The following is a 14,812-nucleotide window of genomic DNA, read 5'->3' as shown; positions in this document are numbered from 1 at the left end:
GTAAGATCATTATAGTATTAGATAGAATACTTCGATGCTTCAGCCGGATATCAGTGATGATCTGAGACGTGTATCTATGTAGCACCTTACCACTACCAAGTTTCTTCTACCAAGGGTTTTCTAACATAAAACTCTAAGAGTTTTATGTTAGAAAACCCATTACATTACGGTCGGTGACTAGGCCCCAGCATAAAACTTATTGTCTATTTTTGGTTTCTTGAATACATGTCGCATGTGTCTTTAAAATTCAAAAGCCGATATTCTGCAAATATACAGTTAGAGTCTTATGATAGGTACTCTGATTAACAATTGCTTCAAATAGCTGGCCTTTTGACAACTTAAGACAAGTTCCTAACTAGGATTATTTCTGTAGTTTTAGAAGCGTGTTTCGGCGTTCTGGCTAAGGCCAAGAACCACTTTTTCGCCAAAGTGTCATATATAAAAACGAGAACCAGAATTCACGTACTCACGGCCATCCATCTTCGATATAGCAAAGAAAACTTCAATTCGCTGCGAACCTACACCGAGTTATGGGGCAATTTCTGTCTGCGTATGCATGCATATTCTATCACTGTATGCAAGAAAAGTACTACTTAAGACGAACGAAATTCAAACTAAATAATTTTCTTATATCTACAAAAATCACGGAAGTTCTGCCTTTTGAATGGTCTTAATCTTTATTCCACAGTTTACTACAGTGTTTGCAAATAGAAACATGAAGTTTTGGTGGCACATAACTTTACGGAGGGAACTCTAAGTGACGGTATAGAAAACAGAATAGTTTATAATCCGACCAATGTCGCTTCACCAACAGCTCTCGAAATGAGACCACAAGGATCACGATTTTTAATATTTCTAACACTAATCAGGTACTATATTGTTAAGTAAGAGTTACCCCGACCGACATATGCCAGGAACTGTTCACGCGTTTGTTGTTAGCTAAACATTAAATTTTTTTTCCAACGATCACTTGTGTTTAGCGGAAAAACGACAACCTTTTCTGAGCTCAATTTTGGGTGGTGCACTGAAATAACGTTTTTAAACTTCAGCCAACGACCCCGCAAAAGCTAGGCCATATTTTTACCCTGTACATGTAGCTAATCATTTAGGTGTAGTATTTTCGAACTTGTACGAACGAAGCTGTATTGATGCTCCAATCACGCTTTCTACTTGGTTCAGTGGTTATCGCAAAGATATAAACACCATCATAATATGGCAACGACTCTGCGAACGTGTCCTTTCACGATTGTCATTGCTTCAAAACGGGATGCATCAGTCCAAATCGAACCCGAACAAAGTTTTATTTAATAAACGAAAACCTTTATTACTTATTTAAAGATACGAATAATGTTTGATATTGTAATCTGCTAGAACTTTACGTGAAGCGGAAAGCGTGCATGTGCACGTCTTATCCATGCTTACACTTTTTTTACCTATTATCCATGATATAAATTATAAAAACAATATACATAACAAAATATCTACATTAAGGAAATATACGTACATACTGCTTGAAAGAAAGCCTTGCTAACCGCTATGGTATTGATGGCACCGGTGGAAGCCGTCAAAGACTTTTTTGTATGACTGCTGAATGTACTTTATCTAATACAAAGTTTTCAATTTATTGTTTGTTATATATGGTATTCTAGACTCAAGTCGGTAAACAAAAATGTACAAGCAAAGAATAATCTGACGGGTGTAGCATGCATGGATACTTTCCATCTTTCAAACACCTGTCCTTCTATAGGGCTTGCGGAATATGCATACGGGTTTAACCAAGGCAAGTTGGGTGGGTCGCAAATAGTAAGCCCGTCAACGTCTTGGAAGGCCGCCGTTTTAACCGCTAAACCGACGCCACAGCACGAATTATTAATTCCATTTTGTTTCTAGTAAGTAAGCACAGAGAGACATCGCGGCTCTAACAGGAGAATTCAAATGTATTAGGTTTTTCAAATTTTTCACTTCTAACAATATCCCTTATCTCACGGTTTTAAGGTGCTTCAGTGACTAATAAGTAGAAAAATACACCAGCACATAGAAAAAAAAGCTATCTAGTTAGCTTATTATTTTGTTAGTGGATAGATCTGTATGTATGTTGCCCTAGGATTTCTCCCAAAGGATAGGAAATCAGCCATCTAAAGATAAGTCCCCTGAAGAAACCCTTCGCTAGACGCGATAAATCCAACCGGTTCTTAGGCATTGTCTTCGCGGCGGAAATTATTTAAAGTCACGTTATCGCTAATGGGAGTTAGTGTAAAGCATTAGGAGCTTTGCCCGGTGTCTTATATATATGACGCTTATTTTGCTTATTTCTCCTGACTCTGTATCTCTTGAGACTTTAGATCCGAAATGAATTAGTTAGCGTCAACCATCGCAGTTTTTCTCTGCAGTTACGAAGATTGACTTGTCTCAGATGAAGTAATATTTTGCTATCATACATAGCTCATCGCGTGTGTATATCGCTTCTATAATGAATAGCTAACTAGACGCTAAAAGCGCTTCTACAGAAAGCTACGGGAGCACCTGGATCGTCACATCCTTGATGGGATCTTATCTTGTCGAACAACCCTCGTCGGTGCAACGATTTACAAAAGAGGGCATTTGTCCGTGGAATCATCTAGGTAAGGCTAGCTAGCCAGAGGTAAAGTGGAGAAGTGCTTGCCGTCGATATGGTCACACATGCTTGCATACACGTGAAGGTTCATACCGACATACACACATACGTAGAATACTAAGGATAAACATAGACGGGCGTGGGGGTGGGGCGGATGAGCCAAGCGGTCACGGTCAGCGTTGAAGAACGCTTTGATAGGTTATAGAGAGATACTGACCTTGACGCTGAAACAAACCGTAGAGACTCATTGGACGCTACCGGTGCAGGTGTGGCTGAGATAATCTGATTAGTAAAAATTAGTAGCTATAGATTGTTATTTTAATAATTGCATGTCGACATAATGGGAAGTAATCGGCTGAAGCAGTTACACAGTCTAGGAATATGATGCGAAAATTACACTGGCCTACGTAGTCGTTTTCGTTCTGCACATGTTTGATTGATGTTTATTCGTGCCTGAAGTCACTTTAGGCTATCTCCAAATGTTATCAGAGTGTTTATGTTTGAGATAGGTATATTACCAACATCATTAAAACAAGAAGTTCTGTTCTGACTTCACTCTTGCTTCTGCTTGCGTTTTTCGATCTCATGTTCAAGATTCGCCTTTTTTGTAAACGTTCTCATTTAGAACGCGGGTTTTTCCGATATCCGGACGTACGGTTGCCATCACTTTCCCTATACAACGCTCTACCTGTAACTCAATATATTCCAGTAATCTTAGCTGAATGGATGTCAATGAACACCTTACATTTGGGACAATATGAATATAAGATCGTTTGCTATTACAAGACTATCCTCGAGGAAGACTGTATATATGAGGATTTTTAAAAAAACGCTTAACTAATTATGTAAAATAATATGGCCATTGAAATGTAGATTATTCAGAAAATACTTTTGGAGTATTCTCAATAAAGCTTGTTCAGAACATAAGACAGTAATTACAAAAGATGCCGTAATAATCCTATAGTAGCATTTCATTTTTTTGAAATTGGCGGAGTAGCGCAGCTTGCTAAAAATTTAAAACAGCCTGAGATGGGTTTTTAATTGAAAAACATTAAGCACTCTCAGTTGCATGCAAAAGGGTACGCTGGGATACGACGCGTATTTCTGCAGGAAACAGGTTAAGTCAGGACGTTAAACGTATATATAGCGTCAATCCTCATCTACAATTCGATATACCGTGAATTATTAACAAGTGTCATATACTATGGCCTTATAAAAAAACTCACTGTTAAGTAGTCCGTGAAAAGTAGCGATCATCCAGTGTACAGGGTAAATTGTTATGATTTATTGAAATGGCAAATCTGCATAAATAGTTTTTTTTCGATCACAATAACTAGGCGAACTGACTAGGAGTCCGTTTACGCCATATCGAATGGCGCTCCTTAATGCACTGCGGACATACTTCTATGCACGCTTATGAATCAAATTTTTTTGTTTTTGGCGCGACGTACTCTATTTTCGCATACGTGCGTTGCATCTGTCGTAATAATCATGCTTCTTAACCTCAGTAATGAAATAGGACATGTCAAACGAGTCTTTCCCACATTATATGGACACATCGAATTGGGCAGCGGTCCGTCTCACAGTAGCTGCGAGGCAACCAACGGTGGACACGTTTAAGTTGCAGTGTTTGTACCGCTGAACAGTTCTTATCCGGCATAGATATCCCACTTGTCTCATTTTTGTTTCGGCTGATTATTTATACTTATTCATGTATGATTGTTAATTGATGGGTGGATAGGAGAACAGCCTGCATAAAGAGGCGCTACTCGTTCTGCGAAATACACGTTTTTCCATAAAAATCCGAGAAAATGGGCTTTACTTCAGATGAAACAGACTTGTTACGCCGCGTCGTACCCTCGCGAGAAGTTGAGTTTCAGGACCCTACCAGGTTCGACGCATACAATGCATTCTTCTACGTGTTTTTACATGGTACAGAGGAAGAACAAACTTATGCCCTACGAATGCTATCGTCGGAACCGCTCGAACGTCAGAGCCAGGTTTGGTTTATTGATAACGGATGTGTGTCGTGTTTGATTCGGTATGCGTCGCAATCGAGGGTTTCGCCTGTGTCTCGTGAATTGGCCTTGCGGCTGTTGATGTCGGTAACCTTCGAGCTGAGTGTTGGCCTGCCGTACCCCACCGACCTTGGAAACAACCATTTTCAACAGCTCGGCTCGATACTGCGGAAGTATCCAGCAAATGCATTTCACATATTATGGATTCTCTATGAGCTGACCAAATTTGAACTGGGCCGGAGGGGCGTTATGGGTGCAGGTATCCATGACACCCTAGGGAAAATTGTCTTGTCGCAGGTAAACAGCAGGATAATTGCCGCGGCATTGTATCTTCTCTGTGACCTGGCTGGCGATGAGGCTTGTGTTGACACGCTAATTAAGCTGAACGTGTTCAGAATGTTTAGAGTATCTCTTCATCACTACCTGAGTCGGAACGTGTTCAACGCGGATTTTTATACGATTAGTCAGGATAGTAAGGATATAAGGTTCATGTGGAGGTTTGTGACTTGTGATGGAAATCAGCGTATGAAATTCCAGGATGTAGATCTGGTCGCTGCCTATTACCGGCTCAACAAATCTTTACCGATCGCATGGATCGAGGTAAAAAAACCGTGGTTTGAACTAATCCTGACGCTGATTCAACATCCTACTGTCATAGAGCGCGCAGCGCACCTAGGGCAGTACGTCTTCGTTTGTCTAAAGGTGAATAAGGATTAAAAAAACTTATTGATAATCTGCTTATGGAGTCAAAACAAAAGCAAAATAAAGATCAGTTGGCACGTTATATTACATCGAGTAGCACTCGGGTGATGAAAAATATCTTACCGTGTTATTCTTGTATATTTGTGTATCGTTTTCAGTCTGTTCTACTATTAGCGACCGATGGAAACGTGATGCGACTTATAGAAATTGTGTCGAACCTCGTTCAAGCGCGGCACGAGGAAGCACTCAAATGGATTTTTAATAAAGGCTTGATTAAAATCATCTTACTGCGATATCCTTGGCGAAAATTCACAGACTGTCCATCGAATACGCAGCAGATTATGGAGGAGGTGCTTCTGCTGATTCTCAAAGTATTCGATACACTTCCACACACAATATACGCACAATATGAATCACCAGAAAAACTAAGGCTTGATTACGAGCTCGATACCGTTTTCCATATTCAGTGGCCAAATCGAATAAAAGACAGTCTAACGAACATCTGCACACATCTGAATCTAGTTATCTCTGACTAGTCGCTGCCAAGCCTCATGGCTGCAAAAACAGCTATACTGTAAACAGTAACGGCACTAAAAAAAAAAAAACATCGCTGTGTTTACCAGATCATTTTTTTGCATCTCGATGTAACGAAAACGTGACAAAATCACAACTTTTTAATGTCAGTTCTGCATCGATCATGCGGAATCGTGTATATCAGTAAACATTTTTTTTTTTTAACAACAATATTACAATTACACCTTAGCTTACTTACAATGAATAACATCCTTCAAGATACCGGCAGAAGCTGGGGTGGGTGGCGAACAAGCTAGTTTCTCGCCATTAAGGAGATTTCATACTGAGGCAAGTTTATTAAATTCACGCTTACATTTAAACGTTTGCAAGGATGCTGTGTAAAGCATTTGAAAACTAGCCAATAATTGCCGCTCATATTTGAAGTACGGCATTTGTGATTAGCGCCGTAAAACTCACCTGTCATAATTAACTTACAGTATTATATTTCTGAAAGATCCTGTTTTACTGTATTACTAAAAAAAATAATTGTATGGCCCACGCTTTTTATTGCTATTACATTAAAGGCTAGAATATACTGATAAATAAAAAAACAAAAGTGTGTATTAATTTAGATGACTCGAGGTTGTCTTTCTTTACAGTACGCGGTATAATTAGTTGTTCTCTTATATGGGACAAGCACAAGCTTATATTTTGCTCGTGTGCATCTGATTAGGGGCAATATTCTCGTAGAAAAGCCGTAACAGGCATTTGAGCAAACATGTTCACGATGTATTTGGAAGAATGTGTCGTATGGTTTTTTCAATCTTGAAACACAGATGTAAACTACTCGAAGAGGTGAACTATCGCAGAATTATTTGTCTATGTTCACCAGTTGAAAAACAATCATAATACGCATTTGTTAAATAAATAAAATAAAAGCACAGTAGTTAGAACACCTTCTCGGTAGGGTCTGTTCAATGTTTTGCTTGTCGCCTTCACTAAAAAGGCTAATATTTCTGACCCGTCTGCTTTGCATTGAATGGCCGGAAACAATAGCGCAGCTCCGGACATACGAATGTGCGTAATGGTGACCTATCAATGTTCTGCCATCTGTCCTTGTCTTGGATTGAAGATTATTGTATGAAAAGTTTGCCAACGTCTCAAATTTGCCGTCGTTTTTTACAACGTTTGTGAATCCCCTATGCGTAGGAAAGTTTTGGTCAAATTGAATGAAGATTAGACAATTTTTTCGACTGAATTTTTACAACTATAATGGACAAGGTATTACTAAATAGATAATTTGTAAGGGATGCAAAAGATGATCAAATTGACCTTCACAATTTGATGTCGTGCTACAGTTAGTTCTTTGTTCTGCGTTGTTCGTAATTAACGGTGCTAATTATTTTTACCCTTATACTTCAAGCGTTACGTCTGGTCTCGCCCTTAAATATTTCATTCGATGGCTGGCTCCCGGCATGAAATAAAGTGTATCTATTCCTATTCTATTTAAGTCTAGATTACAGTGTCCCTAAGATTAGCAGGCAAATATCAAACTAAGCCATCATGGGGGCATTTTCACCTGACTGCGCTAGTAATACGGACTGTCGGCATTTAAAGGATCGATGTATTTCGCAAACGACTTACAAATAGTTTTTCTGCCTGCTTGGTTGTCCTGTTCTTTCAGCTCGTCTCAGTACCGTAGGACGATGTGGCACGGTGTCATATCGAAGCCTTTTGCACTAGTTTCCACTTCACTCACTGCCTGCCTGCTACACATTTTTTCGATACGTGCTTCGCTTAAGTCTTTAATATACACTTTGTGTGTTGTTAGGTATTGAATCTAAGGGTTGTCTTTGTCAAGTACGTCTTCTAAATCTTGAATTACCAAAGGCTAGAAAATTCCGGGCGATTTAAAACTTGTAGGCAGTGTTCTCTGGATCTATGAAACAATTCTAATGAAACAGGGATAGCCGCTTGTTACGTGGCATTAGTAATCCGATTCTATGACTAACAACGCTTTGTATAATTAATTAAGGATTGTACATGATTTTAGAACGATATCACACTCACAAATGAGATTATCTGAAAATAAAAACAATCGTATTTTCTGATGTTTTTTTGTTGTTCGTGTATTTCCAGTTAGCTACTAGGCAGCTTTATATCATTCAGTCTAATTTTTCCTTGCTCACGATAGTTGCCCCTCTTGTTTCTATAAGGTATGTTTTACAATAACGGTAAATTTTCTTCTTAACGACAAATCCTGCCAACATATTTTCAAATCTTGAGTGATAATTTTCTTTGCCAGATAATTTGAACAAAATTTGCCTTACATCTTATGTTAAACGCAAGCCATGATAACATGATAGCCGCCGTCGCTGGTGTTTCGACCGTCGTCACGGCCTTACGTGCAAAATAAACAAGAAGTTTTTCCGTCAATCAAATTAAGGTTACGCTTTCTACGAGAAACCAAACTTTTCCCTCTAGCAGCAAGAGTACTTGTTCATTCGACTCCATCTTTTACTCAGGCACTTTCCTATAATACACGTCGAATAAACTTAGCCTAATTCACGTAACCCACTTCGAAGGATAGACTGGAGTCAGGCAAACCTACTGCTCGAAGTCTTTAGTAGTAAATATATATATACATAATGAGATTTGTCATTCTGTGTTAATATGAACGTAAATCGTAGTTAGCAACGAAATATTGTTAAAGTGCCCAGTACCTATGCTCTATAGTGTTATTGTGTTAGTTTTTTGCTCTAAATTGGCAACTAAAAGTCGTATTTAAAATGGAAAGTAAGACTTTATTTACTTCAGTACCTGCATTGTGCAACTTCATGGTTTAGGCAATCTTAAGCTCACGACAGAATTTTCACCACAGCAACATGCCATGCTATTCCATGTGAACGAGAATTTATCATGACGGCCATATTGGCTTGTAGCTAGAGAATGAACAAGTTGATATAAGTTAAGGAAATAGGAAACCTATTATTTACGTTCAACGTAATGTTTTGAAACTGGCACACAGTAAGCAGTTGCACGCTACTATAAAATATCATGCTTGTTTATTTTAAGCATATTTAAATCTATAATTTGCATTTTACCTATGCACAGATACTCGAGCAATATCATAGGAGATACTGGCATCCAAATGCCTATAGAGTCGTATCGGCCACTCGAAAAGATATAATGCAATGCCATGTACGGTTTTTTTTAATAAAAAAAAGAGTGTTCAATGGACAGCAGAATTACAATAGAGAATATTCACCTTTATTTTAAAACAACTTGTTTAAAAAAGCGGTCTAGTGACACCTACTTCTTTTATGTTCGCAGAAGCAATTTTTGTTCCTACACCGTTAAATAGCTAGTAGGAAGAACTCAATCGCATCCATCAACGTCTGTCGCTTTAAGTTTGCAGTCTGGTTTTAAACTTAGCCAGTTAGGCTTACTTAGTTATCCATCTTACTAGGTGACTACTATTGTATACAAAGATGACTATTATGTAAAAGATATATTAAGTATATTGCAAAAAGTAACTTACGTTACATTCCATCCATCAACGACTATTAATATTGTTTTTTTTTCTGTGCGTATGCGTACGAGCTTTTAAGAAGAGTTGTATAAGATTGAAATCAAAAACAAATGTATGCATAGGCCACTTTGGAAGACAAAATCTAACAGTTAAGTCGGCAAATAGAAGATGAAAATTACTAAAAAGCGCTTACGCACTGTTTAAAAAATTGTATATCTTATTTGTATCGGTACTGCTTCGCTAAATACAATCGAGCTTTTATTTTCAGCGCGCATTCGAGGTTATCTAGTTCCTGTTAGTATCGGGTCTTTATACAACACTTTCATGTTCCGTAGTAAGTCATGATCGCACTCTCTCAAAGGACAAATTTTTGAAGACAAGCAAATATTTTGAACATCTTTATTTGCATACTAGGCTGTACTTATGATACTTGCTTTTTGTTCCTGAAAAGCAAACTAATTGTTAATTTTTACGGAAATTTTCTTCTATCAGAGAGTGTTTCCGCTATAAAAAGGCAGTGAGAAAAAGCTGGTGGGATCGCGCGTCTAGTTAAATGGCTGTGAGATCGAGCGCGCGCAACCCACGGTAGCAGACCGTAGAGGGCAATTGCAAGGCATTCCATATTGAGGGCAAAGAGGAAAATGTTTAAAGCAATATTTCAAGCGCTATTTGAATTGGAATAGTGATCGAAATAACAAAGCCATTTGCTATTACCATTGCCAGTGCCAAATAAATACCTATACATCATTTCACAGCTAAAAAAGTATACACTATTTAAATTGGCATTTTTCCATATTCGCTTATAGCCAAGGAGTAAGTACGTTTGGTTATTTATTGGTGGGACCTTAGGAGTTCATGTTAGACTATCCTATCAGAAAAAAACGGTCTATGGCAGTATATTATTACAACATTGCAAAATATACGATCAAAGTGAGACTAAGGCTTTCTCCGTTATCCATACTTTTGCCTATATGCTTCAGGTCACCTTTCGATAAGGCCAAGGTTACTGCCCACGGTCTTGATTTTTCTCTCATCATTAGGTCTCATTTAGAGCCGATTGATTGGCGATGATACTCCAATCCTTCAAGTTTCGCTGGCGGATTATGGGAAAACTTTAATTGATTGCGCAAAACATTCAAGAGTTACAGCGCAACGTTGTTAAAGACTGTATTGAAAAGAAAGCAAGTTTTCTTGACTTGTGAGAGTGAGACAGACGAACGAATTTTTTGGGTGGCTAGTAGACTAACCTAATTACCTAAGCGCCAACTTCGCCAATACGACTCTCCTACGACAACTACGACGACGGCAATGCGAACATTAGTCCCATATGTAGCTTGAATGAACGAGAATTCTATTTCATGCTGGTACATGGTTGCTGCGTACGGTAGGTGAAGCATCTGATTGCATACCATTGACAGCAAGCTATCCACTATCTCTGATAGCCACAAATCTCTACGAAGTCGAATGGGAGAATAGATAGTACTATGCGCTCTATACTTTGCTCAGAACTTTATAAATTTATAATTTATTTGGTCTGAAAGAGTCGACTTTATCTGGCAAAAATTACAACACTATAGACACTATATACCTTTGGCAGTATTTACTTGTTAACGACAATTTACATCTACACAGTCCATCTTACCAGACGTGACTTTCACACTATTTTACATAGTTCATACATTTACATGTACAAACATTGTTACGAAACGTATCATACAGAAACTGCTACGCAAGTTGCCGATGATTGAACTACTTCTACTGGCAAGATCTACTGAAGTGGCCACCCTCACTGAACCTAACGCATAACAATAAAGCAACATATTTGCGTATATGATACCAACAGGTGTACACTAATGTCATAACATCTTTTGAAGTCCCTTATAAAGCAAAGTCGTACATGGCAAAAAACAAATTTTATATAGAGCTACTTAACATATGTATGTAAGCACAGAGACTGTCTGCGTAATCTTATTCCCCGTCAGTATGTAAGAAGCATGCAAAAAGCTGGATCATAACGGGTTGACAACTGCTTTTAACACCAGAGGTCGCTGCAGTAGTATTTTATTAGAGTTCATGCAAGACAACGGTCATGACTTATTTTTCTCAAGGCTGTTATAATGCAATTGTCTTATTCTAAATTGTAGTGGCTTAAAAAATAGTTTCAGAGCGTTAAATTGAAACGAAATAGTGAACTGTATAGCACAAAAAAGAAAATTATCTTAAATAAAATTATCAAATTTACTACGAAATTAGGCAGCTTTGCTTGCAAAAGTTACCTTCACGAGGCTGTAATCAGGAAATGAATACATTCAAAAAGGCTGATAAGGTTAATATGTAAAAAATCACTGTTTTTTTTTTGTCTAATTAAATATAAAAAAGTACAAAACAATCAAAATTTCATTGTTTTTGGGTTTTACGTCGTTTTCTACAAATAGCTTTGCCTTTTGATACATCTAAGTATTGCAACTTCCGATAAACTCGTTCTTAGGTGAGCCTAAGCCGCGTCTGTTTATGTTAGGTCAGCGAACGTCGGCTTCACGTTGTTCATGTCGAGCTGACCGTAACGGCTCGACTAGTACTAGAGTTTGCTGGTATACGTTGTTCAACTTAGGATAGCTTCACTTTATAGCAGACACAAGGTCATATGCTTCGAGCGTAAGGATAAGCTTGGATATTTCAATAGATAGCTTCCAAAGGCAACTGTTGCAGAATAGTGCAGATCAAGCGGAAGGCAAACTCAAGTGGATAATCTTTTTAAGTAACCGACTTAAGAAGCACAAAAAATATTTCTGTTGTGTGGAAAAAGTTTACGAAAAAGTCTAAGTACCACCTGCTGACCTCTTCACGATATACTGCCAAATTCTCAATTTTCCATTTTGTAATAAACCATCAGCGGGTTATTTGTCTATATTAAGGAATAACAAAATTAATAAATAGAATAATGTGTTTAACTCCTACAAATAGAGGCCCTAGCATTGAAACGCCTATATCCATAAATATATGCCCATTGGTTATTTTTTCGGAACTGGGTCCGATATTATTTAAGAGATTTGCTTTTCAAATAAGTTCATGTCTTATCCTCCAGATTATTCAAGAATTATTTTCCAGATTGAGTTGATTAGGATTTTGTGAGTGGACCTTATTTATATTTTTGCTGGAGCCCAACGATAGGATGAAGTTGCGAGTTCATAATGGGCGCTTTATGTACAGTTGAAATAATACTTGCTGAGCCGTAGCGTTTGTTCGAAACTTAAATTTTAATTCATATAATATATTATTTGATAAGCCATAATAATAGCTAAAGCGTGAAGCTTATCTTAGCCTCGTGCTGATAAATAAACATATGAAGAATCCTAGAAAAGCTCTACGCTACGAAAATGTTTTGCATTTTGGTAAGGAAGTATTTATTTTTGAAACTGACACCGGTTTAAACAGCTCACATGAGCATAGTTCACCCTCCCCTTTTCCTCAAATGCCTCCTAACAGCGGCCGCAATTATCCACCAATTTTTCGTTCCACATCTGTTTTATATATATATATATATATAAATATATATATCGGACGTTGCACAATGTCAAATAACCGATTTGATCGTTTGTAGATGTTTGAACAGCCAGGTACTATCTAGCGCTCGCCATTAAATTTGGCCTTTGACCCTAACCAACGGACTTATAACCTCTGTATAGATAGTAGTTAAACCGGTTAGGGCAATTCAAGGACAAGATCATGGTGGTTCTCACATGACGGAAAGTGACGAACACTTTGTATTCTAATACTAAAGTAATGATTGAGAGCTTCCTCCGAAGTGTTATACACCAGACTGATAGGCGTTCTCTGGACGTATGTTTGTTTTCCTTTCGAAGGGGACTGCGCGACTTTGCCAGCGTCTCATATCGATCACTAATTTTTTATCGTTATTAGTCGTGATAGCCTAGACAAAGTTGGGACCTATTCATTGTACCTGAGTTATTCTCATCACCTAACGTAACAAATTCTGAAATTCATGATAGAACCGCTGTTGTTAAATCCGCTCAACCGGCAGCGTCTGTTTATCTCTTACATCGCCGTGTGTTTGAAATAAAACGCGAAGAAGGTAGCTGAAGGTTCTCCTCAATTAATTAAAGTGATATTTAGAATCAATGAACCAAGCGAAAAACAGGTGCAACGGCAACAAACGGGATGATAAAACAACAAACAGGAGGAGATATAAAATCGTTATAAGGTACAATTCGCCAGAGAAAGTTCATTTCACAATAAAAGTAAAAACTTAAGTTTAATTATAGAGACCTACTAGAGACCCAAAGCATGTCTGCTGTTATGCGTGCGAGTGAAGTTCCTATGCTTTTTACAAATCGAAAAAAAGAACGCTTACAAACTTTTTCTACAGCAATAAGGAAATTATAGCGCAAGTACCAAAAATAAGTGCTAGGAACTTTAAGGATGCAATTGACGTAGTCAAATCCTCGAATCACACTTAAAAAACTTTGCAATATACGACCAGTTCCGTCAAGCTCGGCAAACCTGAGGCGGCTCTCGAACTTCTAATAACAGTTAACTTTACCCGTACTCAAGAATAAGACAATAGCGTACCTTACCTTACCAATGACCTTATCCTTTCCTGCAGATGGGTTCTACAAACTGTGCGATTACTTAACTTTGAATTTTGTAAAATTTATTGTGAAAAATTTAGATCAAATTCATCATAGAAGCATGATGGTAGTGATGCTAAAATTCGTTGCAGATAGTTCCCTATTAACGCATGTAGTATATCGTAATAGGCAGAGTGATTTTAATACAGTTTTACCACATGGTTTAATAATATAAATCTAAACGAAAACCCATGTTGCGGTACAGACATTTTGTCTCAAGTGTAGAATAGACGCTTGACACTAAAAAGGCGTAATATGTTTTTTTGAATGCTTAAACGCGAACACATCGTAAACGTGAAACGTTTGAATTTCGACATGTGAGAATTTATTAAAACTACTACAATTGTCATGTGAAGGTGGTGTATTGCACAAAAGAATTCTCTATTTCTTCGATTATTTATTCATTACCTTTATTCATCACCGTTTTATTTCTTTGTTTGTTGTCTAGAACACAATTATAAAGTGCTAACGCCCGACAAAAATTTAGAACATGAACGAGATTAGTTGCGCCCGTTTATTTCAACGCTGAACAAATAAATAAAAACTAAAAATTTCTTACGATTTCTCTTCGTATTTTCGAAAATTTTGATACCTGTACCGTTTTTAAGGATGTTGGCTTTATAACATAGGTCCACCGGATTCTACAGTTTTTATCCGAAAAATGCTGCCTGAGATACCGCATCGTTAAAAAACGCGCGTATAAAAAATGTCGTATTCCTAAAACACCCAAAACTGACATCTGTTCATCAGAGGGGTATTCAGTATTGAAACCAGCACAGATTTC

General features: G+C 37.7%; 1 protein-coding gene and 1 long non-coding RNA gene across 2 annotated transcripts; one reads left to right on the top strand and one right to left on the bottom strand.

The window, feature by feature from the left end:
• Positions 1-1,910: 1,910 nt before the first annotated feature.
• On the bottom strand, positions 1,911-4,006 carry LOC111250067 (uncharacterized). The gene is made up of 2 exons (XR_002673185.2): positions 3,841-4,006; positions 1,911-3,302 (listed from the first exon to the last, which is right to left on the bottom strand). It is a non-coding gene; the product is annotated as an uncharacterized LOC111250067 (long non-coding RNA).
• Positions 4,007-4,188: 182 nt separating this feature from the next.
• On the top strand, positions 4,189-6,483 carry LOC111249457 (uncharacterized). The gene is made up of 2 exons (XM_022803346.2): positions 4,189-5,334; positions 5,493-6,483. The coding sequence occupies exons 1-2, from the start codon at positions 4,426-4,428 to the stop codon at positions 5,868-5,870; spliced, it is 1,287 nt and encodes a 428-aa protein (XP_022659081.1). The 5' UTR covers positions 4,189-4,425; the 3' UTR covers positions 5,871-6,483.
• The last annotated feature ends 8,329 nt before the right edge of the window (positions 6,484-14,812 follow it).

Source organism: Varroa destructor, unplaced genomic scaffold, assembly GCF_002443255.2.
Source record: "Varroa destructor unplaced genomic scaffold, Vdes_3.0 BEIS01000004.1, whole genome shotgun sequence".
Classification (NCBI taxonomy): Eukaryota; Metazoa; Arthropoda; class Arachnida; order Mesostigmata; family Varroidae; genus Varroa; species Varroa destructor.
The sequence above is the reverse complement of the archived record's forward strand: the minus strand, read 5'-3'. Positions and strand labels throughout refer to the sequence as shown.